Source organism: Myxine glutinosa, chromosome 1 (genome assembly GCF_964187855.1).
Source record: "Myxine glutinosa chromosome 1, kmMyxGlut1.1, whole genome shotgun sequence".
In the NCBI taxonomy this organism is placed as follows: Eukaryota; Metazoa; Chordata; class Myxini; order Myxiniformes; family Myxinidae; genus Myxine; species Myxine glutinosa.
This window is the reverse complement of record NC_136261.1, coordinates 115,587,102-115,614,305: the sequence shown is the minus strand read 5'-3', so window position 1 is coordinate 115,614,305 and position 27,204 is coordinate 115,587,102. Positions and strand designations below refer to the sequence as shown.

The 27,204-nt window shown below is 42.3% G+C and overlaps 1 protein-coding gene across 1 annotated transcript in view; it reads right to left on the bottom strand.

Moving 5' to 3' along the window:
- LOC137427804 (mesoderm induction early response protein 3) overlaps window positions 1–27,204 on the bottom strand; it is a 115,641-nt gene that overhangs the window by 63,593 nt on the left and 24,844 nt on the right. Inside the window, exons 5-10 of the mRNA XM_068117554.2 lie at window positions 24,713–24,827; window positions 24,401–24,516; window positions 21,812–21,881; window positions 17,354–17,487; window positions 16,845–16,926; window positions 12,235–12,326 (exon numbers count right to left, since the gene is read on the bottom strand). Coding sequence (XP_067973655.2) covers window positions 12,235–12,326; window positions 16,845–16,926; window positions 17,354–17,487; window positions 21,812–21,881; window positions 24,401–24,516; window positions 24,713–24,827 — 609 coding nt within the window. The remainder of the gene's footprint in view (window positions 1–12,234; window positions 12,327–16,844; window positions 16,927–17,353; window positions 17,488–21,811; window positions 21,882–24,400; window positions 24,517–24,712; window positions 24,828–27,204) is intronic.

Genomic DNA, 27,204 nt, shown 5'->3' with positions numbered 1-27,204 from the left:
TCGACAACACGCACACCTCGCTCATGTTTTTCGACGATTGCGTGTTTTATATCCAAGCACATCATCCTCTTCTTCTTCTCAGTTATAATAAAATCTTCAGCTGCCTTCACATCCGCCTCACCAAGTCGACAACACGCACACCTCGCTCATGTTTTTCGACGATTGCGTGTTTTATATCCAAGCACATCATCCTCTTCTTCTTCTCAGTACCGTGTTTTCCACAAAGAGAAGGCGAGCTATCGCCGGCACTCTGAACAAGTTGTGGCCTGGCATGCTCTTCTCCTCTGCCGTTATATACGTCCTCCTTGGCATCTTTTTCCAGAAGAGCCCTGTCTCGTCACAGTTGAAGATTTGCTGGGGGATGTATCGTTCGGCTTCTATCAGTTCGGCAAAAGTTATAATAAAATCTTCAGCTGCCTTCACATCCGCCTCACCAAGTCGACAACACGCACACCTCGCTCATGTTTTTCGACGATTGCGTGTTTTATATCCAAGCTCATCATCCTCTTCTTCTTCTCAGTTATAATAAAATCTTCAGCTGCCTTCACATCCGCCTCACCAAGTCGACAACACGCACACCTCGCTCATGTTTTGACGATTGCGTGTTTTATATCCAAGCACATCATCCTCTTCTTCTTCTCAGTTATAATAAAATCTTCAGCTGCCTTCACATCCGCCTCACCAAGTCGACAACACACACACCTCGCTCATGTTTTTCGACGATTGCATGTTTTATATCCAAGCACATCATCCTCTTCTTCTTCTCAGTACCGTGTTTTCCACAAAGAGAAGGCGAGCTATCGCCGGCACTCTGAACAAGTTGTGGCCTGGCATGCTCTTCTCCTCTGCCGTTATATACGTCCTCCTCGGCATCTTTTTCCAGAAGAGCCCTGTCTCGTCACAGTTGAAGATTTGCTGGGGGATGTATCGTTCGGCTTCTATCAGTTCGGCAAAAGTTATAATAAAATCTTCAGCTGCCTTCACATCCGCCTCACCAAGTCGACAACACGCACACCTCGCTCATGTTTTTCGACGATTGCGTGTTTTATAGCCAAGCTCATCATCCTCTTCTTCTTCTCAGCACTGCACTTGGCACTCACTTTCTTAGGCCCCATGGTTAAAACTAAGAAATTTTCCAAAATAACCAAAATGCGAAAACAAAAATGCAGCGATATACGTCAGAGATACTGTACTTGCACGGCAAGATAACCACGTGACCAGAACCCACCTGGTGGCGTAAACTCAAAATAACCAACATGCGAAAACAAAAATGCAGCGATATACGGCAGATACTGTACTTGCACGGCAAGATAACCACGTGACCAGAACCCACCTGGTGGCGTAAACTCAAAATAACCAACATGCGAAAACAAAAATGCAGCGATATACGTCAGAGATACTGTACTTGCACGGCAAGATAACCACGTGACTGGGTGGCGAAAGCTCGTAACTCAGATCTCGGCTCGCATCTCAAAGCAATAAACCGCCCGAGCGACGGCTCGTATCTCGAAAAACTCGTAAGTTGGGGCACTCGTAAGTCAAGGTTCCACTGTATATATATATATATATATATATATATATATATATATATATATATATATATATATATATATATATATATATATATATATACACACATACAATTTTTTTTTTAATTATTATTATTTTAAAATTCCACGTACGATACTCTGTCAGGGCGTCGGTGCTGCCGAAGCAGTTTAGTTTCTTACAAAGGGTTATACTGGGTCATTTAGCATTCTCTTTAGAGGTAGCAAAGGCGCAGGAGACATGTCGGAAAATGTTCGGAGAACGCTTGGATTCGGAAGAGGGTCAGAGAGCGGTATTCAGGATTGCAAAGCAGATAGCGAAAGAGAGGTGTGATGTGATGGGGGTGAGTTGCTTGAAGGATGAAGTGGGACAAATCGTTGTGGACCCAGATGGAATTAAAGGAAGATGGAAAAGATATATGGAAATGCTGTTGAATACAGAGAATGAATGGGATGGCAACATAGAGAGTAACCCAGTTTTAGGACCGGCAGAGAAGATAACTGAGAAGGAAGTTGAGGAAGCGATAAAAGCAATGAAGAGTAGAAAAGCGGGAGGGCCGACGGGAGTTTTGGGAGATATGTTGAAGGCAGCAGGAAGTTGGGGTGTGAAGAGAATGACAGAGATCTGTAATCTGGTGGTGAAAGAAGGCCGCATTCCAGTGGATTGGGAACTGAGTACTCTTGTCCCTCTATACAAGGGGAAAGGTGACCATCTGGAGTGTGGCTCGTACCAAGCGATAAAGTTATTGGAGCATGGAATGAAAGTATTGGAAAGGGTGTTGGAGAGGAGGATAAGGAAGAAGGTGAAGATCGACGAAATGCAGTTTGGATTTATGCCAGGAAGAGGAACGACAGACGCGCTCTTTATTGTGAGGCAGTTGCAGGAGAAGTACATGGAGAAGAGGAAGAAGTTGTTTCTTGGGTTTGTTGATCTGGAGAAAGCATTCGATAGGGTTCCACGCGAAGTATTGACATGGGCATTGAGGAAGTTAGAAGTGGAGGAATGGTTGATCAGAGTTGTGATGGCAATGTACAAAAGAGCGCGCACAGCTGTAAGGACGAAGGACGGGAACAGTGATGAGTTTGAGGTGAAGGTGGGAGTGCATCAGGGGTCGGTACGAAGTCCACTACTATTTGTAGCTGTGATGGAGGTGCTGGCTCAGACCGTAAAGGAGGGTTTACCGTGGGAGTTGTTGTATGCAGATGATCTGGTGTTGATTGCGGAAAGTATGGATGGACTGAAGGAAAAGATGAACAAGTGGAAGGAAAGTATGGAGGTAAAAGGTCTGAAGGTGAATATAGGAAAGACGAAGGTGATGGCAAGTGGTAAAGCATGTGGTGAGGTGGAAAGAACTGGGAAGTGGCCATGTGCTGTGTGCAGGAAGGGTGTCGGAGTGAACTCCATTCAATGTACAATGTGCGCTGAGTGGGTTCATCAAAAATGTAGTGGTCTGAGAGGGTCATTAACCAGTGTGGCAGCTACATTCAAATGTAAGGTGTGCACAGAGGGAGCTGCAGATGGAGGAAATATTGAGTTGGATCTTGGAGACGGCATGAAGCTGGAAGGTGTGAAAACATTTTGCTATCTCGGAGACATGCTGAATGGAGAAGGTGGATCAGACTCGGCAACGGTTGCTGGAGTGAGATGTGCATGGAAGAAGTTTCGGGAACTGAGGGGCGTGCTGATGAGGAGGGGAGTGTCGTTGAAGCTGAAGGGAAAGGTGTATGCTGCATGTGTGAGAAGTGTTATGATTTATGGGAGCGAGACATGGGTCATGAATGTGGAGCAGCAACGAAGGCTGGAAATGCGAATGGTTCGGTGGATGTGCGGAGTGTCGCTGAGAGAGAGGAAGACAAATGATGAATTGCGAAAGATGATGGGAATAGAGCCTGTGATTGATGCTGTGAAGAGGAACAGGTTGAGATGGTTTGGTCATGTGTTGAGGAAGGATGAACGTGACTGGTTGAGAAGAGTGATGGAAATAAATGTAGAAGGAAGTAGAGGACGGGGAAGACCGAGAAAGACTTGGCTGAAGACGGTGGAAGAAGACATGCGGGCAAGGGGGTTAACAAGGAGAGATGCAGAAAATAGGGCAAAATGGAGAAGATTGTCATGGGGACCGCAAGGCTAACCCCCACTCTAGTAGGGAAAATGGCCTTAAAATGCATGTTGTTGTTGTTGTTGTATTTAGCATGGCCTGCCCAGCATTGTTTGTCCTTGTTCTATCCTTTTAAATGCTGAACGTCAAGCAAGGAAGTAGCACGTACCATTTTTTAAAGTCTTTGGTATGACTGACAGTGATCGAAACACTGGCCTCCCAAACTCAGAGGACGCTCTCAACATTACACCACCAAGTCTGGTAGTTCCTATATAGAAAAGGCTTCATCGAGGAAACCTCAACTTTGTTGCCATATTTTTATTTTACATTTGCATTTAAACTTTGCATGGGCCAGTCTGATTACCCACAAACCGTGTCTCCTAGTCTGATGCATTTTCTGCTAGCCTCAGGATCGTGGGCGAGCTCTAGGATTGAATGTTGTAAATAACCAATGATTTCAGTATTGCTGATAGGAGGACCAACGGTTGCACATACTTGTGAAAGTACCAAGACTTCAAATTGCTTGGTAAGATGCCATTAAGAAGCTGTCTGTAGTGGTTGCTATAAATTGCTTGAAAAGAAAAAGAAAACTGCAATTCTGTACATTTCCCCCATTCTACAAGGCTGACAGAGCAGGCTTTTATCTCATGAAGTACAAATAAAATTTTATTGCATGTTTGGCGAGTCAAACAGCTAGTGGTAAAGTTGTGCAATTTTCTATTGAATTGTCAGCTGTGCTTTCTAAAGTGACCTGTTCAAAACCTCCATATGCAATAGCATGGTAGAAAATGTATCAGGAAGTGCAGGAGGAAAGATGGAATTGAAACAGGAGCAGAAATGTTCCAGAATACAATGCATCGATGGAAAGCCTTTGTGTGACAAGTGGTGCAACATCTTCAGCAGTTTGGTGGCAGTGATTATTTGAGACAGATAAAATTAAAACTTTGTTTGTAGAGCTGAAGACTAGTGGTTCTTCGCATCATTCCACATCCCATAGTATGGGGTCAGCCACTCAGTGCATGCAAGAGTGCCCCAAATCGTTCATGAACCAACTGGCCAGGCCTGACAGCTCAAAGCCCTGTAATGCCCCATGTTGTGCCTGACTGCTCAGAGGGAGGGTTGGTGCTCCATGCAGTTAAAACACCATCTCCACACCATCCTGTTGGAGACCTGGTTGAATTATTACTAAACATAAATAAATAAAACAATCCCCAGGCTTCTGCTGCACCTCTGCTAATGCTACAAGCACCCTTCTGGACCTGGAAAAGATAAACTCTCCATCCAACCTCGCTTGTTTTCCTCTGCCCCTCTTCGCTTCTCCAACCATAATCTTGTCAAAGCTCATATCTCTCTCCCTATTGTTAGAGAACAACCTGAACTCCTACAACCCCCACACAATCTGGCTGTTCACACAGACCAACTGACAGGGGCTGCAATCTGCCCTCTCACAAAAGGAATGGGCTGCAATCTCCACAGCACACAATATCGATTCTGCCTGTGAATGCTTCCACAAAAGCTCTCTTCTCTCTCTCATGCACCAGTTCATCCTATCCCGTCTGTAGCCGTCGTATCCATCGTATCCATCCTCCGGCCCTAGTGTGCCGAATCCAGTGGAAAGGCAGTTGCGGTCAAACAACTTTCTTTCTAAACATTTTTCCAGCCGTCTGTATGCTCCCCTCCATCCTCTCAAAATGCCTCAATACAAGGCAGAATGTCTCGATCTAATACACCCAATGCACACATTCCTGCTCCCACCTTACCACCTCATACCTACTTCTAACTGGACTTTGTGTCTTTCTCACCCAAGAAAGTAGAGAAAGCTATGTCCAGCATCGACCATGAATGAGCAACATTCCCAGATGGCACCAGTGCCCATGTTCTCAAATCCTGCTCTGCTGCTCTCACTTGTCCACTGTCTGCATTTTTCAACCTGTCCTTCTCCTATGGCTGCCTCCCATGTGCCTGGAAGTCAGCCAACATCAGTTCCATGAACAAGAAAGGTTATAAAATAGATCTTCTCAACCGCAGACCATCACGCTTTCCGATTATTATGACTTAAGTCATGAAATCCATAATCGCCGAATGGTGTTGTATTTATTCTTTTCAAACAGCACCATCTGACCATAACTTTGGATTTCATCCCGGTTAACTCTCCTCCTGCTACTGCTTTTCGTTCAGCAATAATCGAGGGCCCTAAATCTCAAATAAGAGGTCAGGATCACTCAAGCATTCGACAGTCCAACATCCTGATCCGTTTTCCAAGCTCGTTACCTTTGGCATACAAGACCACCTTCATACTTGGCTTTCTGGCATCCGCTACTTGTAAAGTAAATGTGTTCCTATCAGTGGAATGTCAATGCCCCACTGCCAGTATGTTGCTCTTTCGCCCTGTAATCTCACTCTTCCTTTGTACAAAACCCAACCACCAGCTTATACAAGAATTACTGGACGTTATCATGGTCACCACGATGGAGATGCTCATTCTCAGCATGAAATTAGCACATTTTTCCAGCCTTTATTTATGCCAGTGACAAGATAAGTGGTTACTGGAAGCGATATGTACACCAGTGTACACACACACACACACACACACACACACACACACACACACACACACACACACACACACACACACACACACACACACACACACACACACACACACACACACACACACACACACACACACACACACACACACTGGTCTACCTCTTTGTGGAGTTAAAAGTCAGGCTTACTTCAAAAAAAGGATAAATTTGAGTCTTTCTAAAACCAATTCATCATGATATTGTTACATTCATTTGATCAAATTGTAAACAATGCTCTCCAGCAAATATAAACAAGAATGACCTCACTGTGGTCACAACCTGCAACAACAAAAAAAACCTGGGCAATGGCTAATCAGCAGAGGCCCACCAGAAAATAAAGATGGCAGCCATATTATTTCACCCGGGTGCCATGGTGGGATTGGTGGGTGAAGTCAAGCGACAAATGTGGGAGGGGTCCGACAGCTGTTTGACTAATGGGTGCACATTTCAACAATCGAGCCCCAACACAAACCACAGCAAGAACCACGTGGAGCTTTTTAGACCTGCGACACCGCACAGGTAAAAATACTCTACTTTCATATAATCAAAGACAATCTCCTGACCAAAGCTGAAGTGAGATTTCATTTATTTCTTTCTTTGGATTTTGTAATCCAGAGAATTTTATGCTTGAGAAACATGTATGCATAATTTATTTATCCCTATTTATTTTATGCATGAGAAACTAAGGGAGTGGCAAAGGGAGCAGCCATAGTACAAGATGGAGGTGGCCATCCCAACTTAGAACATTCTCATGCACACCCCAAGTTTCAATGCATTTCTTCCCACAAATAAACACACACGTTTCAATGCCTTCCCCCCCAGATATAATGACTAGTTTTGATTCTACTACAACACAGAGAATTTGCTTATTTTAGAATGATTTGCATAACTTCTGGGAGTGTGATGGGTTTCTTTAACCCCCGTTGGACTTAGTCTGAAATGGGGGCTTATGGATTAGGTCTCGTCTGTCCATGCATGAGTGCGTCCGCAACCATATCTCGGAGATGTATGGACTGATTTTGTTTATACTTGGTAGAAAGACAATAAACACATGATGGTGTATCATATGCACATCATTTTGTTTCGCAATGCGATCAAAGGTGGCCGACTGGCGGCAGTTTTAGTTGTAAAAAACCCCCCCCAAAAAAAACCCTGATGTTGAACACATCCACAACCATTTCTAGAATATGCATGGTCTGATTTTGTTTAAACTTGGCACAAGCACAGCACATTATGGCATTACACATGCACCTCACTTTATTTTGTGATCGAATCAAAGATGGTAGCCTGGTGGCCATTTTAGTTGTAAAAAAAACAACAACAATATTGACCACGTCCTCAACCATTCCTCAGGCATGTATTTACCGATCTTGTCCAAACTTGGCACACAGAAAATGAATGATGGGTTACATATGCACATCATTTTGTTTCGCGATCAGATCCAATATGGCCAACTGGCATCCATTTTGTGGCTTAAATGTGTCCCCAACCATTTCTCAACATGCATGGTCCAATTTTGTTCGGACATGGCGCAAAGACAATACATGAGAGTATACATATGCAGAAGATTTTGTTTTGTAATCCAACCAAAGATGGCCGACCGACGGCTTTTAACTGCGTACAGCAAAATTACTGAAACCACAGGGGCTATGTATGACATTTTGTGTCTTTTTCTTCTTGTTTTTTTTAGCGATAACATCCAGTTTTAAAGTTATTCTGTCTAGCGGTGCAGAAGTGAATTAGCAGGTACAATTCCCCATTAACATAAAAGTAAAATCCAAAGTTGGAAGTGACCATCCCAACTTAGTGGAACATTCTCGTGCACATGCGAATACAACCACCACTTTTAAACTTTTTTGTTGCGTGCGCGCGCACACACACATGCACATGCACACACACTGCATCCCTTAATATAATGTAACAGCAACTCCAACAGAAAGGGATTTGCTTATAAATTCATCAAGAACATACTTAAATGCATATAATCAAAATTTGGAAAAGCAGTTTTGAAGGAAATTGCAATTCTTGGAAGGAAGTTTTATATTTTGTAAGAATGAAAGAAAAAACAACAACAAAAAAAAAACGCTGAAATAATTAATCTCCGTAACAAATACACAACGTGGTCACCCTCAGAAGTCTAAATAATATTTTACTTTAGAACCACACAGACTCACAATAACACTGCATTTAAGTTGTTGTTTTTTTAAATACAGGATCGAGGCTCGTGAAAGAGCTAACATTTATCACACAAAAAATCAAACAGACACACAAAACATATAATAAGGGGAGCGGTAGACAAGATCCCCAGAGAAGGGGAAGCACACAATCACAACATTTGAGAGCAGGGATATCGGGAGATCTGTGGGAGGGAGAGGGCTTGGGGAGAGGAGGCATGGGAAAGGGTGGGGGGGGGGGGGGTGGTGGGAGAAGTATAAAACACAAGGACACTGCAAAGACTTCCAGGAAAGAAGTTGGTATTTCAAAAAAAAAGTGGATCTGGGGTGAACTTAGCGGGGGTAGAAAAGGTCACGGTTTTGCATGGGGGAAGATTATAGATGGTGGTGAACAGCTGTTTTACAGACCTGGAGGGAGGAGTGGGATTGAAGAGAGTGAGGGAGTTTGTTCCAGAGGCGAGAGAAAAGAGGCATGAAGGAGTGAAGATGAGCAGAGCGTCTTGATTTTGGCAGTTTAACCATAAGAGGGTTGCAGGCAGATCTTGTGCGACCTGTAGGAATATTTGGGGGACGGAGCCCAGAGATAGCTGGGGGAGCAAGGCCGGAGAGGAGTCGGTAGAAGACAGAAAGACCACCAACTTGCCTGCCGGTGAGTAAGTAAAAGGCCCTCGGAGTTAGCTTCATCGCAGGAGACTCCAATTATTCTGAAAGCTTTGGTTTCAACAGCGTGATGCCGAGCTAGGTGTGAGGAAGGAGCACTGGCCGAGAGGGGAGAACAGTATTCCATTGAGCTGCGGATGAAAGCCTTGTATGTGGTGAGGACCTCAGGTGTGCCAAGGAAGGACTTCGCACGACGGAGGATGCAAAGTCGGTGACTGGCTTTGGAGGCCAGATTTGAAATGTGGTTCTCCCAGGAAAGATCATGGCAGATAGTGAGACCCAAAAGCTTGAGTGACAGAACTTCTTGGAGAGGATTGTTCAGAAAGTGGATGGGAGGGTTGTCCAGCTGGTCTTTTCAAAGAGACATAGTAAGAGTGTGAGATTTGTCAGGATTGAAAGACATGTTCCACTTTTTTGACCAGTCTGTGATTTTGTCCAGGTCTGCAGAGAGTGAGGAGGCTGCAGACTGCCGATCTGAGGGATGAGGAATGGAGCGGCAGAGAGTGGAGTCATCAGCAAAGAGGTAGAGAGGATTTTCAAGAGAGTCAAAGAGATCATTGATGAAGATCAGAAAAAGCACAGGGCCCAGAACACTGCCTTGGGAAACTCCTGCCTGAACAGGAAGGGGAGATGAGAGAAACACATTCAGGGCCACACGTTGACTATGACCTGAGAGGAAGTCCGCAAGCCATGCGTGGAGGTTTCCATGGATACCATAGAGGAGAGTTTGGTGAGCAGAGCGGGGTGCCAGACCGTATCGAAGGCACGTGATATGTCAAGGGAGACAGCTGTAATTTCCCGTTTGGCATTGAGGACCTCCATCCATTGTTGAGACAGCAGAAGCAGCATGTCCAGAGTAGTGACCTGGTCTGAAACCAAATTGATGATCAGAGATCAAGCCGTTGGAGAAGAGGAAAGATTTGATATCCGAAGCAATGATGGATTCCATGACTTTGATGATAATTGGAAGAAGGCTGATTGGTCTGTTGTTGCAAGGATCTGTTTTTGCACCTTTTTTGTATAAAGCGGTGATGTTGGCTGATTTCCAAGCTGATGGCAGATGACCTTGAGCAAAAGAGAGGGTGAAGAGAACAGAGAGAGGGAGTGAAAGAGTGGCAGAGCAGGATTTTAGGACCCGTGGGCCGATGCCGTCAGCTCCAGTTGCAGAATCAGAGTCGAGGGTTGACAGAAACTTCTCCACCTTGTCAGGAGAAAAGGACACAGTCCAGGAGCAGCTGGGTACGACTGGGTATGGTGGGTACAGAGAGGGATGGGTGTGGGACACAAGATTTAGAGGCAAACACAGAGTTAAGGCATTCAGCTTTTTCAAGTATGGAGTCAGCTGTGTAGCCATTTGAGGTAAGGGAGGGGATGGAGGAGAACAAATGCCAGAAACAGATTTGACCAGATGCCACCAGGATTTGGAAGAGGGAGACAGGTTTGAGAGTTCGGTCTTGAGAGTGGAGAGATATTGTTTCCTGGCTCTCCTGAGGGTGGACACACACTTTTTTCGGACTTTGTGAAAGAAAATGAGATTTCCTTCCGTTGGATTTGCTTTCCAGGAGGGGAAGGCAAGTTGTTTCTGGGCAACTGCCTCACCACAAGATTCCGTGTACCATGGACGGGAGGAAGGGTATGTCAACTGAAGACAAGATGGGATAAATCTGTGCATGAGAGAGAACAATTTACTTTGGAAGAATTCCCAGGATGCGTTGATGTCAGAGGCGGTCGAGATGGGAGACCAGTCCAGATGATTGATGGCTGCTTGAAGACCGTGCCAGTTGGCCTGAATGAAATGCCAGACTCGTCGACGCTGAGGAGGCTCTCTGAGAATGGTCAGAGAAATGGCCACTTTAACAAGCATATGGTCAGATGAACCGATTGGAGCAGAAGAGCAGCAGACATTTGCAGGGAAGTTGGTCATAACCAAGTCTAGAAGAGAAGATGCTCCGTTGACTGAGATCCGGGTCGGGAAATTGACAGATTGTGTCAGTCCCAGTGAGTCATCGAAGTCCTTTGCTGAGGAGCCATGGCTGGTGAGAGAGATACTGACACCCAGCCAACTGGCATGGTGACAATTGAAATCACCACATATGAGGAAGAGAGAGTTGGGATGAGTAGATAGAAGTTGGTCCATATGATCAGACAGCGAGATGTAGATGGAGTCATCACTGTTTGGTGGACAGTACAACACACATATGACCAAAAGGTGGGAGCGAAGGGGAAGCTGTAGCCAGAGGTATTCCTGGGGGTGAGGTGGAGAGAGGGCAGTGCAGGGCGAGTGAGGAAGAGAGTTTTTTTATAAAGATAGCAACCCCACCTCCAGGACGAGGCTCAGGTCTATCATACCGGAGGAGGGAGTAACCTGGGAGAGATACCAAGGAATCAAAGACATCATAAGGAGGAAAGTTTTTGTTAAACAGATCAAGTCTGGTTTGTCAGAAGCAATCTGTATGGAGAGATGAGTCAAGTTTGAACAAAGGCCCCGGATATTTGAGGTCCATACCGTTAATGAAGAAGAAGGGGGAGCATCGGATATAGAACAGGAGGGGGGAGGGGTAGGGTAAGATGTGGAATAGGAGGTTACCCAAGAAGGTAAACAAGAACAGTTTGAAGTAAAGTTTGAAGTGCAGTATAATATCCAAAGAAACATTATTGAGCTTAAATTATGCAATAGTCTGCCTCAAAGACAAGTCCATATCCCATCTCCGAGCTATGAACTCACCTCTCCATGTCATTGGTCCCCTCCCGCTGTTTTTAACCCTTTGAGTACGGGATTTTTTTTTTTTTTTAAATAAAAATAACCCCGGTACGGAATCAATCTGGCATTTTGGTACGGGAATGCAACCACGTACTGACATTCTATTTATAGGTATAGTCGATGACGTGTAGCAACGTCATCCGTACACAAAACTTTTTCGCAGGTTGCGGCACTGGACGTTATCAGTACTCAAAGGGTTAAAAATCAACCATCCCTTCCACCTGCCCGCCTCTGCCGCCCCCCCCCCCCTCCCCAAACATTTCACACTTGATGATAACTTACCAAGGATGCCTTACCTCTCTTGCAAAACATTCAGAGACAAGGTGCTGATTCATATACATATATTTTTTCAAGTTCAGCAACAGTCAAAATAATCCTTTATTATGACATGAGAACAATTTTTACCTTCATATGGATGACACGAAAGTCCTTCCCATGAAGACAAAACGCTGCCTCAAAGGCCTGCTGTTCTTCTTCTGTCCATTTTACCATCTCGTCTGCAGGAAAAATGTCACAACATGCCTTATTCATTTTGCACCTTCTCGAAAGCCAGTATAACAAATGGGGCAAACTTGCATATCGAAAGCGGCAAAGATTTAGGGTTAGAATTTTTTTTTTGCCAGTCCTTGAAATATAATCTTTGTATTGTCACCGTTTCAAAGAATCCAAATTTTGAGGAGAAATTCCACTATGCAAACTAGAATAAGCAATCAATCAAAGATTGCATACCCTTGCCTGGATTGTTTTTGTGTGGTTTTACAGTACGCATTTTATTGACATACTCGCCTTCTAATTGTACATACCGTAAAACTCCGACATTTGAGGATTCACAATTCGCGTAACCCAGCTACTTGCGCTTTTTACAGCATAGCCCATAGGGCAAAGCCGTCTAGAGCAGTGTTTGTCTGTCCATTTGTATGTATGTCCCTCACAAATGTTCACCAATCAGAGCTGAGGATCTGGTCACATGACAGGGGTGATGTGATTATGTCTGTGATATCATTGCAGAGTACGACGCCTGCCAACACACACCGCCATTTTGATTCCTATGCCATTCAGGCCGAACATATCGTCGAACCCGTCATATATCACAATCTGCATGCTCTTCTCCTTTACAATTATCATTCAGTGTGAAACACAAACCGATTGCTAAAATGACCATCAAATATCAAAAGCATAGGCGTTACGGGTCTTCCAAGGACACAGTACATATAGGCCTTAGGCTTCATATGCCTTCATGCCTCACCTTCAGGCCGCTTCGGATAAATTATCTCGGGTTTCCTAATACAGTAGTATCGTTTTCGTAATAATAATAATAATAACGTTAATAATAATAATAAAGTAAATATAAACATAACACTGCAATCCCTTTGTCGTGATTGCAAAGTTACTGGATTGAAGCGGTGTGTGGTTGGTTCATTGTTAGACTTGAAACATCTATATATATAAAACACAGTTTGTGTGTGTGTGTGTGTAATGTTACCGATAGACTCCTAAACGGAGAGGCTCACGTACTTGATATTTGGCACAAACATGGCCATTGAGCCTGGGAAGAACATGGCCGACCTAAAAATTTATTTCATAATATTTTTTTACCATATTTTTACCTCAGCGCATTTCAGCGAGGAATATTATGACCGGAATGGCAGAGCAGTGCGCTGATTCGCTCAGAGCGATCACGTGATGTTCCTTGCCGCCATTAACTCAGTTACGCGTTCGCACGTATTTCAGAGCGAAAAGCGATTGCGTTTTTTCACATTTCAGCGAGGAACATTGCCATTCACACCACATAGGTTTTTTTTCTTTCATCTTTAGATCCATATTTTTTGCCATAACGTAGCGCATTATGGCTCTCTCGAGCTCGAGTTAGCCAATCACCTGGGAGCATGAGGCCACGTTGGCCAAGCCCATGACACGACGCAGAGTTGCAATCGATCGCTCAGAGCGATCACGTGATGTTCCTTGCCGCGCGATTGCGTTTTTTCACATTTCAGCGAGGAACATTGCCATTCACACCACATAGGTTTTTTTTTCTTTCATCTTTAGATCCATATTTTTTTTCAGCGAGGAATATTATACATGGAATCTGAAATCGGTGGCAGAGCAGCGCGCTGATTCGACGATTCGCGCGCCCTCCCCCCTCCCCCTCCACCCCCCCCTCTCCTCCCCCTCCCCCCTCTTCTCCCCCTCCCCCCTCTTCTCCCCCTCCCCCCTCTTCTCCCTCACGTTTATACACGGAATGCCGGGTACTTCCCCCCCCCCCCCTCTCCTCCCCTCCCCCCCTCTCCTCCCCTCCCCTCCCCCGCCCGGCAATGCCGGGTACTTCTGCTAGTATAGAATAAACCAGTGTCTCAATGCAATCTCTTCACTGCCATGGTGACAGACAGCTGAAAGACTTACAGTACTTCAAAATAATTTAATACTTACAATATTTGCTAACTGGGATCTCCACCCAGGTCATACTATCCTCTTCAACTGAAGTCTCAAACAAGCCCGGCTACGCCGCTGTTAGACTGTTAGTCTAGTTTTTATATGTGCTGTATACTGTCCCTACATTTGTGGCCCCCTGTTCTCCAGATACTCATGGATTTTGCTGGTATAAACAATCCCCACCCACCCACGGACCCCCAACATTGTTGCTATTTTCTGTTTAAGGAAAAAGCATGGCTCACAGGCAATCACAAACCGCTGCACGGGGGAAACTGCGAGTGATTATTTAATTATATATCTATAGTTTTGTTTTAAGTCTCATGATTCCTTCAGTCATGCATACGATTAAAGCAGGGTTTGCACAGCCATGGAAGATCAAATTTACAGAAGCTTTCCAAAATAAAAAGTTGTTTTCCAGGATCTTAAATACAAATGCTTTATGTAGCAAGTGACAGAATAAAAATGAAATCTTGTTTGTTTACTGTTATTCCTTAGAATATTTCAGTAACTAGAAACTTGCGCCATGGCTAATAATCCCCCCTATCTGCAATGAGGGTTAATAAACTACATGCACCGTAGCACGTGTACAGGCGAAAATTTGTAAGCCATCCAGTCCCTCCACCCCCTCCCCCCCCGCTTAACCCACCAGTCCCCATCCCGGCTTAACCCACTAGTCCCCATCACCAGTCCCCATCCCGGCAGGGTTGTGCCCGTTCCCAATCCTGGGCCATATCAATAGATATGCAAACTTTGGAGGAGATTGACCCAGCTCTGTTTTTATGCTTCCGCCCCCAAAGATGGCCGGAGGCATTATGTTTTCGGGTTGTCCGTCCGTAAGGATTAACTCTGTGTGCATGTTTGGGTAAACACTGAGAAACCTTTTCGATGTGATTTTAATGGTAAATCCCTGGGGTAGGTTAAGTTGGCAAAGGTCTCATATTCTTCGAAAGAGACCCGCCAGAATTGTTAATTCCCAGCAGGGCCTGGCACATTATTTATATTTGCACAATTTTAATCGGGTATTTTCTGTAAGCGCTTGCATAATGTATGCATGACCTGACCAAGTCGTAAAACTATTTAATCACATGTTCCCAACTCTATGCATGGCACGATGATGTCCCTGACCATTTTGCTTCATGCCGCTTTGCTTTATCCGTTATGTCTTCGCCTGCTGGATGTTTCGCCTCTCCGCTGGGTGCCGCAGCTGTGTGCTGAAGACATGTTCATGATGGAGCATTTTCAATCCCTGGTACCGGTATAATTCTAAAAGACCTTGCAGGGCACCCTTTATTGTGCGCTCATGGCCATTTTTATGAGATTTTATTTCCTGTATTGTGTGTTTTCATAATATCAGATGGAGAGTGTGCTTCATTTATTTATTTATCTGCCCGTTTCGTGTCTCACGCCATCTATCTTTAGTCCCGGGATTCTCCATTTTCATCGTCCTGTGCCTTTTTATAATGAACTATTCTGTAAAAGCCCCTTTCGGTGTGGTGATCTGTCATTGCAGATTTTTCACGTGCGAAACATTTTAGGTGCGGCTTCAATGGTAAATCCCTGGGGGAAGTTATAATTGGCAAAGTTCTCTTAGAGGCCGGCAGAATAAGCAATGCTGACCAGGGGCCTGGCAGAACATTTATATTTATACAATTGTTTCGATTTTCCAGGAGTTTCAAGGACTGACAAGTTTTTAAGACTTTCCAGTGCTGGAAAATGCCGTTTCATTTTTACAGGAATTTCAAGGAGTTTCAAGGACAGTTCAAAACCCTGCAAAGTGTAATACATTGTGTAAATCTCATGCCGATCAGTGAGGCTGGTTCATGGTAAGTAAAAATGGATCTTATTCCATTTGGATCTTATTTTGGATCTAAAATTAAATTAAATTCTAACACAATGACTGATGCAATGAATGAAGGTGTACCTTTGAAATTATGCAATTTAAACTCAACGTTCATCTTCATCAGATAATACATAATACCGTATCTTCATTCAAGCTTAAACTCAGAGCAGTTAAAACAGCATCTATTTCCAGCATCAAGACACACTTTGGGGACCACGCAAGATCGAAGGAAAACAAACGGTTGGTTTTCAATAAAACAACATGACACTCACGCCATTTTTTTTTTCATGTCACAACATGCCATATTCATTTTGACATTTTTTCTTTTTCCATGACGAACATGACACTCATTCATTTTGGAATAGTTTACAGTATTATTATTTGTTAGCATTTTTTATGAAACCAATGATGTGAATTTGTGTTCTTAAACTTTTAAAACTTTCCCTTATGAATCACTGGCCTCTGTAAACCTACCCCCTTTTTCCCATTGATTAACGGCAGTTTTCAAGAACATATCCCCTGCGAATGTCGGGGCTTTACAATACTGTATAGAGGTACTTCGTTGAAAAAAAGAGAATGTGCACTACTGGTTATCTCTAGGTAGTGTTTTTGGCCTACGTTAGCACAAACAGTCAGCCAAAGACAGACAAATGGACCGAAACGCAATGCCCTCTCCTTTGGCGACGTTAATAAGAATTGTTCAAGATGAATCTACAACACACATTTTAAATACCCTCATACATACCCTTTATACTTGGTGGATCAACCCGAAGACGATTCAAAGCCTCTTTCACATCAAAATTACATTTCAATAGCTGCAGCAACACCTGCAAACAGGAACGTCTATATTATCAAAAAAATTGTTGGTCGCAAAGGTGTTCATTGTTGATGGAACAGTAAAATAATGTGTGGCCTAAAATAGATCCATCAATACTCAATGACGCCACTTTGGCTCAGCATCTCCTAAAAATATAGTTAATCTCTCCCCAAGATACGAAATGCAGATCACATTTTACTCGACCATCGTAAAATGATCATAAAGCAAAAAAAGAGAAAATGTATGTGGCAATCCTCGCAACAGAATATGCAGATTTTCAAAAAATCGTTGAACAATGTCTTGCTAAAATAGGAAAAATTTAAGATAGAGCAACTGTGTGCCTTACCTCTACCATTCAATTAACCTCAAAGTATGCAAGGTATCATGTTATACAGGCATAAATAGTGGCAAATCCCAATACTAGGGGTTAGTCTAACCTGTTCGTTGTCATGAACTAGTGCGTCCTTGTGGATGATTTCATGCTCCATTCCTGTAGCCTGCAAAAGGTACTCTTTGATTTGGTATTCAGGTAGTAAACCAGGCCTCCACATCAATTCATCTCTAAACTCATCTGTAGAGAAGGGTTGGGGAGGGGGAGTGGTGTGAAATTTGTAAATTATCCCCATCATTATGATATAGTAAAATGCTTGTCCAGTGATGGACCATAGATGCAATTAATCTGACAATAGAGAAAGGAAAATAAAAATGGCTGCTGTCTCACCATATATGTCTCTTTTCTAACCAAAGGCCAACGTTTGGTGAAGGAAGGCTGTCCAGCCATTGAGACATCAGCTCCAAAACCTATTAGGCAGTCTTAAATTATGGCCGTGGTAAAGCTCAAAGCATCAAATGGACAAGTCCACCTGCCTACAATTAACTGAAGTTGAAATTGTCACTTCTTTCAAAATTTTAGCCATACATTTTTATGATGATCTTCAGTGGAAAATAAACACCAATCACTGTGTGAAGAAGGTTCAGCAACGATTGTTCTTTCTTAGAAGGTTGAAAAGTTTCGGTGTTGGCTGTCCTGTGTTGATCAGGAGAGTGTCCTGACACTGGCTTTCACTGCCTGGTATGGCAGCTCAACATGGGATGACCGATCCCAACTCAGCAGGATAAAGACTGCTTGTAAAATTACATGTTGTACAGGCAAAATGACTGCTTGTGATGGCGAATAGCCCAGAATTTCTCATAGATCCTGGTTAATAAATGGAAAGAAATAACAATTATGGACAGGAAATGGAAACATCCGATAATTTTAAAGCGATTTTTCATCATTGAGAGATAAGGCAAAAAACAATATATAGCATGATATCTCAAAGTTGTGGATGGATTCAGACTAAACTTGGTGGACAGGTTGGATGTTTGACAAGGACAAATTTATTTGATTATGGTGAAGATCCAAATCCAGATCTGGCCGGATACGTTATATTTTTAATTTTTTTTTTTTTTAAAGTGATTTTTCACCATTGAGAGATGGGCCCAAAAATATATAGCATGGTATTTCAAAAAGTTATGGACGGATTATGACAAAACTTGGTGGAGGGATTGGTTAAGTAACAAGAATGAAGCCGATTAGATTTTGGTTAAGGTCCGGATCCAGATCCAGCCTATCAGTGGGATACATTATGGAAACTGTTCAGCCTGGCATAAGTATATGCTCTACAGAGTTCCGTTGTAGTTCAATGTGTTGGACTAGTTAGAATGTAATATGTAGACAGTTATAGATGGTGTCACCAAGAGGTACAGTCACCAAGAGGTCATTGGAAATTTCGTAACAAAAGCTTAGATTTTCATCTGTAAAAGAGGTGAAAATCAATTCATGTAAAATATACTTTTTTGTATACATAGTCGAGGCTCATGGAAGAGCTGGAAATAGTACACCGAATGGATCAGGATGCAACGAGACAAAATTAACAGCAGAGAGGGGGAAACACTAATAGAAGAGAAACACCAACAGCGGCTAAGACAGAGGTCGTTTCACCAGAAGGGGGATGATGGTGAACCATCGGTGTTCTGCCTGGGAGGAGGGGAGGGGGGCAAAGCACAGAAAGACGAGAGGGCGCAAGATCAGAAAGGAGGCGGTAGAAGACAAAGACCATGCACCTGGCTGCGATGAAGTGATATACACATAGACTCGACTTCATCATGGGAGATTCCAATAATCTTGAAGGCCTTGGTTTCCATGGCATCAAGCTGACCATGATGTGAGGCAGGAGAGCCAGTACTCCATCAAGCTGCGGGTGAAAGACTTGTAGGTGAATACGAGTTCAGGTGTGCCAAGGAAAGACTTTGTACGACGGAGGATGCCCAGTCAGCGGCGACTGGCATTAGAGGCCAACTTTGAAATATGGTTTGCCCAAGAAAGCTCATGGCTGATAGTGAGACCCAGGAGTTTGAATGCCTGAACTTCCTCAAGAGGGTTGTTAAGAAAGTAGATGAGGGTTTTTCCAGTTGGTACTTTCGGAGAGAGGTAGCGAGAGTGTGACATTTGTCAGGATTGAAAGACAGATTTCAAGTGTTTGTCCATCTTGTGATTTTTGATCTACGTCTGAAGAGAGGGAAGACGCTGCAGCCTGCCTGTCTGAGGGATGTCACGGCACAGGGTGGAGTCATCAGCAAATGAATAGAGGATTTTCCAGAGAAACATTTAAAAAAAAAAAAAAAAAGCTAACAATCTGATCAATGCAAGGCAAAGGCATAGTCAAGCAGAATGCAGACAATACCAACCAAAAATCAATATTGATTTGCTCTTCAAAAACAATTAATTTTACACCCCTTGACTTTTTCACAATTTGTGATGTTAGAGCCTGAATTTAAAATAGATTGAATAGAGATTTTTTTTGTCACTGATCTACACAAAATACCCCATAATGTGCAATTTGTTTTCAGAAATATTTACAAAATAATTAAAAATTAAAAACTGAAATGTCTTGAGTCAATAAATATTCAACCACTTTGCAATGACAAATTGAGCTGAAGTTCATCCAATTTCCTTTGCTCATCCTTGAGATTTCACTATGACTTGATTTGAATCCACCTGTGGTCAATTCAATTTATTGTACATGATTTAGAAAGAAATACACCTTTCTATATAAGGTCCCATAGTTGACTGCATGTTAGAGCAGAAACTCTACCATTAAGTCCAAGGAACTGTCCGTAGAACTGCAAGATAGAATTGTGAGGTGGCATACAGTCACGTAAAAAAGTAGGCACACCCCATGTAAAGTTTTGACCTTTTCAACATATTTCAACATACAGCTATTTAATCTTCATTTCAACAATATTGATAGATAAAGGTGATATAACATAACAAATATCAGGAAACATTTACATTTTGTAGTCCATTGTATAATTTAAATAAACATAAATGCAAATTACGCATGTGGAAAAAGTAAGTACACCCTTGGCTCTAATAGGTGGTATTGCCCCCTTTGGCAGAAACAACCTCAAGTAGGCGTTTCTTATAACTGTCTACCAGTCTCTGACATCGACTGGGAGAAATTTTTGCACACTCCTCCATGCAGAATTCTTTCAGCTGTGCGATGTTTGAGGGGTTTCCTGCATGCACAGCTCGTTTCAAATCCCCCCACAACATCTCGATGGGATTTAGAGCCGGACTTTGACTTGGCCATTCCTGTAATCATGGGAATCATGGGACCGAAAGGTAGCTCTTGCCACTGTTGATGTCAAAGTGCATGAGTCTACCATTAGAAAGAGGCTGCACAAATTTGATCTACATGGGAGGTGTGCCAGGAGGAAACCTTTGCTGTCCAGAAAGAACATCAGGGCAAGACTAAAGTTTGCCAATGAACACCTAGGCAAAGACCAGCACTTCTGGAACAATGTGCTCTGGACAGATGAGTCAAAGGTAGAGCTATTTGGCCACAGTACCAGAAGACATGTTTGGTGAAAACCAAACACAGCATTTGACCACAAGAACCTGATACGAACTGTAAAGCATGGTGGTGGAAATATTATGGTTTGGGGCAGCTTTGCTGCATCAGGGCCTGGGCAGCTCACCATCATATAATCCACTATGAATTCTTCATTGTATCAGAGGGTGCTTGAGGATAATGTGAGGCCATCTGTCGGCAAGTTGAAGCTCAACCGAAGGTGGACCTTGCAACATGAATTGACCCTAAACATACCAGTAAATCCACTAAGGAATGGCTGAAAAGAAAGAAATGGAGGGTTCTGGAATGGCCAAGTCAAAGCCCGGATCTAAATCCCATCGAGATGTTGTGGGGGGATTTGAAACGAGCTGTGCATGCAAGAAACCCCTCAAACATCGCACAGCTGAAAGAATTCTGCATGGAGGAGTGGGCAAAAATTTCTCCCAGTCGATGTCAGAGACTGGTAGACAGTTATAAGAAACGCCTACTTGAGGTTGTTTCTGCCAAAGGGGGCAATACCACCTATTAGAGCCAAGGGTGTACTTACTTTTTCCACATGCGAAATTTGCATTTACGTTATTTAAATTATACAATGGACTACAAAATGTAAATGTTTCATGATATTTGTTATATTATATCACCTTTATCTTTCAATATTGTTGAAATGAAGATCAAATAGCTGTATGTTGAAATATGTTGAAAAGGTCAAAACTTTACATGGGGTGTCCTTACTTTTTCACGTGACTGTAAACCACGGTGCCAATGAAAAAAAAATGGGATAAAAAGTTTCTCCAAACTGTCCCTATTTCTTGATTATTACTTATTATTATATTACTTATTATGATTATTATTACCCTATTATTATTGATTATCTTGATTACAACAAAATGTGAAAAAGTCAAGTGGTGTGAATACTTTCTGAAGGCACTGTACACATCAATATGCATGTTGCAATCAACAAATATCGAATGATCGTGCGAGTTAGCACTTTATCTTTACCAGAGGAATCCTCTTCACTGGTGCACAAGCCAAGAGGTATATTTGCCTGGTACTGTGATCCGATCATCACCTGAAAACAAAAAACAAATAACTGGAACGGCATTCTTCGACCCCGCGACGTCGACCGATATGCTTCCACCCACATTGTTACATCATTATACATACTTGTACAAAGTTTGATTTAAATCCCTTCAACTGTTATCAAGTATCACATTTTTACCTGTCATGACCTCAGACCTTTGACACTGAAATCTAATCAGTTAATCTTTGCATCATAATATGTACTTATTCCAAGTTTGGTCAAACTCCCATCACTGGCTCACAAGTGAGCGTAGTGACAGAATTTTTACCTGACCGGACCTTTGGCCTCTTGGCCCCATAATGTAATCAGTTCATCTTTGCATCATATTATACATACTTGTACCAAGTTGTACTTAGATTACTTCAGCCGTTTTCACGGGAACAAAACCTTCCACGTACGGAGGGACAGACACCAGACAGACGGACAGACAACCTCAAAAACATAATGCCTCTGGCGATTTCGTCAGCGGAGACATAAAAATGCTGTTTGTAAAATGACAGCATTTTTTTCTTTTTATGCCTGAATGAATTCATATTCATTCAGACATAAAAATGCTGTCATTTTACAAACAGCATTATTACACTTAGCATAAACTATGTCTATTGAAAGCAACAGCAACTCAAGAGTATTAAAACTTTTTTGGAATTAAAGCTAAAGTTTAAAACATTATAATGAACACCAAGTCTGTAAATATTTGTATCGCAAGCAATATGAGGATGCAGTGCCCTCTGCTTCAAACGAGTGCTCTAAAACAATTAGTTGAGAGTTACTTCACATCATTTTTTTGTGCAGGAGGTAGGGGGGATAAAACGTGTCCATAAAGACACCATGTCTGTTCCACCCCTCATTCCCCTTAAAATTGCTCTTCACCATGCTGACAGCACAACCCAAGCTCGTGTTTCTGCTTGCTCTCTATCAAATGTTGCAAGGCCTTTAAAGGCTGTATATCCAATCTCGCAGGGCCTGAATTACTTATTTTTTAACCTCCTTAAATCACAAAGTGTTACATTTTCTGTACATCTGAAGAGCCATCAATAAGCATGACTTTCACATTACATACTTGGTTTCATCAGAACTCGGTTATTAGTCCTCTACCCGGAGGGGAATATAGGTTTGCTCTCCGTCTGCCTGTCGGTCTGTCCCACTCCCACTGTCAGTTTCTGCACTTTTTCCATAACCTTTAACATATTCAACTGAAACTTGGCACAGGGCTTTATTATGATAAGTTACAAAACAAGTTCGAGTTTCGGGGTGTTTGGCCAATTTTCCACGGAGTTATGCCCTTTTTGGACTAGGAAAATATCACATATTATGCATGGGTTAGTTTTATTTACTTTTTCTCCATACCCTTTAACATATTGAACTGAAACTTGGTAGTTGGTACATAGCTTTATTATGATAAGTTACAAAAAAAGTTCCAGTTCCATGCTGTTTCATCGGTTTTTCTTTTTTTTCATTTGTAAAAAATGAGAGAGAGAAAAAAAATTCATTGGCACCGGTAAGGGAAATGTATTGCAAAGCAATTCTCGCTCTTATTATGTTCCTGTTGACTGGGCATTTCTCTGCAAAACTCAGGTTCAATGTGCCACAACACATGTCAAAGTTTGTGTGTACTCAATTTAACCATGAAATGCACTTGCAAGCAAAACATCTGACCAACACTTGTCTTTATAGGTGCTGTGTCCACACCTCAAATGCTCTTAACAAACCAGGAGGCATATAAAAGATAAAAACCAGATGGAGATCACAGTGCAGTAATCTTCATCCCGATGAAGCAGCACGTACAAGGAAGAAAGGAGCAACATGTAAAACTAGAACGGCACTCGTTAGAGCATATACCTCTGCCACGCTGAACAGTTTATGTTTTGTATCCCACCAATAGGCCGGATCTGCATCCGGATCTTAAGTAAATTATAATTGGCTTGTTCTTGTCACACACACACACAACACACAACCTATCCACTAAGTTTCGTCCAAATCCATCCATAACTTTTTGAGACATCATGCTATATATCGTTTTTGGCCCTTTCTCTCAATGGTGAAGAATAACTTAAAATTGTAGTATCCGGATCCAGATCTTCACCAAAATCTAATCAATTCTTCCTCCTCACACACCCAACATGTCCATAAAGTTTCATCCGATTCATTCCACAACTTTATGAGATATGCTGCTCAGACAGACAAACAGATAGATAGATGAACAAACAGACAGGGGTGATAACATTACCTCCATCCACCTTCGATGGCAGAGGTAAATATGACGATATTATTGATCCTGAACTCCCGACACATCGTCCCAAACCACCTACTCGCAAGATTATGTAAATACGCATCAGAACTTAAATCTCCACAATTTAACACCACATGACCAGGTGATCCTCTGAAAATTCCCAAGCAGTGATTCTGATCAATTCTGATCAATTTATTCTGATCAAAGTGAGTTCTGATCAATTTAAAGAATAGCTTATCCAAAACATGTGGCTATATACTTGTCATCAGCAGTTCACCTTTTTGTTTTCTTCACTCGGAATAAACGCTTCATCGATCTCATCTTCATCATCTTCCTCATCTTCCTCATCATCTTCCTCATCGTCATCCGACAAATCATGGTGTTCGCTGCCCACTAGTGAACACAATTTTTGTTGGACGCCGAGCATCAGAATGGGGCAGTTGAGTCAACAACCAACAGAAATCCTGCACAACCTTTCCATTTTGCTCAACAAGATACCTGCTCAGTTAGAGTGCAATTACGTTTGTCTGAACTGTTACAATGAGTCAAAAAAAATAAACTGTTCAATTCACTTAAACACACAACTCACGCTGGAAGGTGAAGATATCTTGGCCCTCACTACCAATTACAGAGGGCATTAAATCATCGGCTGAGGACTGGCTTTCATCGTCCTCTCCAGACAGCAGGTCTTTCGCAATTTCTTCCTGCAAAGAATGTGAAAAAAAATGCAAACAGTTCAGACATTTATTAAAATTGCATTGCAATCATTATTAAGGAAATATCTAAGTTACTTTTAATGACATATATGTAGGAAGGCCTACCAACTTCAAAATTAACAAGAACAGCACACGGTAGAGCACATACCTCCGCCACCCTGAATAGTTTATGTTTTGTAACCCACTGATAGGCCGGATCTGGATTTGGACCTGAACCAAAATCTCATCGACTTGTTCTCGTCACCTAACCAAATCATCCACCAAGTTCAGTCATAACTCGTCCATAACTTTTTTAGATATGATGGTATATAATCGCTTTTCGCCTGATCTCTCAATGGTGAAGAATCAATAACAAAATAAATAATTCTCGTGTCCAAATCCATATTCAGATCTTCACCAAAATCGAATCTTTTTGTCCTTGTCACGCACAGTGTCCACCAAGTTTCGTCCAAATCCGTCCATAATTTTTTGAGATATTGTGCTGTATCTCGGTTTTAGCCCCCATCTCCCAATGGTGAAGAATCACTTTTTAAAATTCTAGTAGACGGATCCGGATCTTCACCAAAATCTAATCATTTCGTCCTTGTCACATACACTACACCTCTGCCAAATTTCGTCCGAATTCTTCCACAACCTTTTGAGATATCTTGTTCACAAACAAACAAATAGACGGGGTGAAAACAACCTCCATCCACCTTTGGTGGTGGAGGTAAAAATATTAATATTGTTCCCAGTCATCCCCCCAAAATAAATCTTAAAGCCCTTAAAATATATTAATAATAATCATTTGATTACACATAAACAATCGCAGGATTATAAGATTGTAAGAACAATATTTTATTACAAACACTAACCACAATACATTCAAGAAGATAAACCAAAAATAATGAGGTGACATCTGTGCTGGTGATCCAGGCATTTATGTCCCTTTGTCACCAGCACTAGCATAACCTCACAATATTTTTTATTTATTCCTTTTTGCAGGAAGGCCCCAGAACCTGTAAAACCGCTAATTAACAACTCATTCACACCTAAAATCAATGCTAGGACAAAGGCTACTCTACTCCCCGAGGCCTCCACGAGACCTACCCAAATAGTTAACACCTAGCGAGTGCCGCATGGTGTAGAGGGGCGGAGGAGACAGATGAAGTTTACATAATTATAGTCATTCACACTTCAAAAGCTACGCAATCACTCGCAAATCAATGGAGAGTATGAATGAATAATTTTCATTGCATCCATGTCAATTTCATAAAATGGAGTCCAAACATAAAAATAGTCACTTTTGGGAGTTGCTCCGCTTACATCATCGACTTCATTCAAACGCTATCTTGTTCTGACACTGCCAAGCTGCTTGCCTTAATCCGCCCCCCCCAACTCCTCTGCAATTTCACCATTTCTCTCGCATGACTCCAGCTTCGCCTGCATATTCTCCTCAGCACAGAATGCCTGCATTTCTTCAGCTTTCTCATGCTATCTTTGACAAGTTCACAATTTGTGCTTTGTGGCAAAGGAGAAGGAAGCACGTGATGAGGCTCAACAGCAATACCCTGGAAGCTCCGTGAGGCTTGATATCTGCGGCACATACTTGGTGGAGATGTCATAATACTAAGGCCACTGCCATACCAAGGGATAGTTTATTGATGGCGAGGGCAAAGAAAACGGCGTCCACTCAATGTCCACACACACCTTCCTGAAGGTGTGAATGGGGTATAATAAATAGCACTCAAACTGCTCAATTTTTAGATGTTGGCATGTTTGGCGTTATCATCCGAGCACATGGCTCATTATGCTAGGATTCAAGGTTCAATGCGCGGCTTTCAAAATGATGCGATCAACAAAGAATGCATCGGCCCACATGTGCAGGACACCTCAGCAACAATGGTGATCGGGGTATAATATATCGTGCATGTCATGCAAGCATTGATATGTCGGCCTATACGTATCTACGTGGGCTTCTGATGTCTGACAGATACTACAACAATTGTCACATGACTCAAAGGCACCGGGATGTACACTTGACTAGAATCTGGACATAACAGAATCAAACAATATTTAGAAGTATTACATATCTCGTAGTGTGTGCATGATTTGATTACAAATGTGGCATCTTAATAATCATATAAATATAATAGACAGTATTAATAAATTTTACAAATCTATCTGTTTCCAATTTGTCTTTCAAAATATATTTTGAACTTTGATGCCTGTAAATTATTTTTTTGTTTAGAACGAATCATAATCAACAACAGTTATCCACAATGTCAACTCTTGTATTAAAAACCAAATATTGGCATGTCCCCCTCTCCCAAAATATTGACATGTCTCCCCCCCCCCACCCCCCCAAATAATAATCAGAAATGCA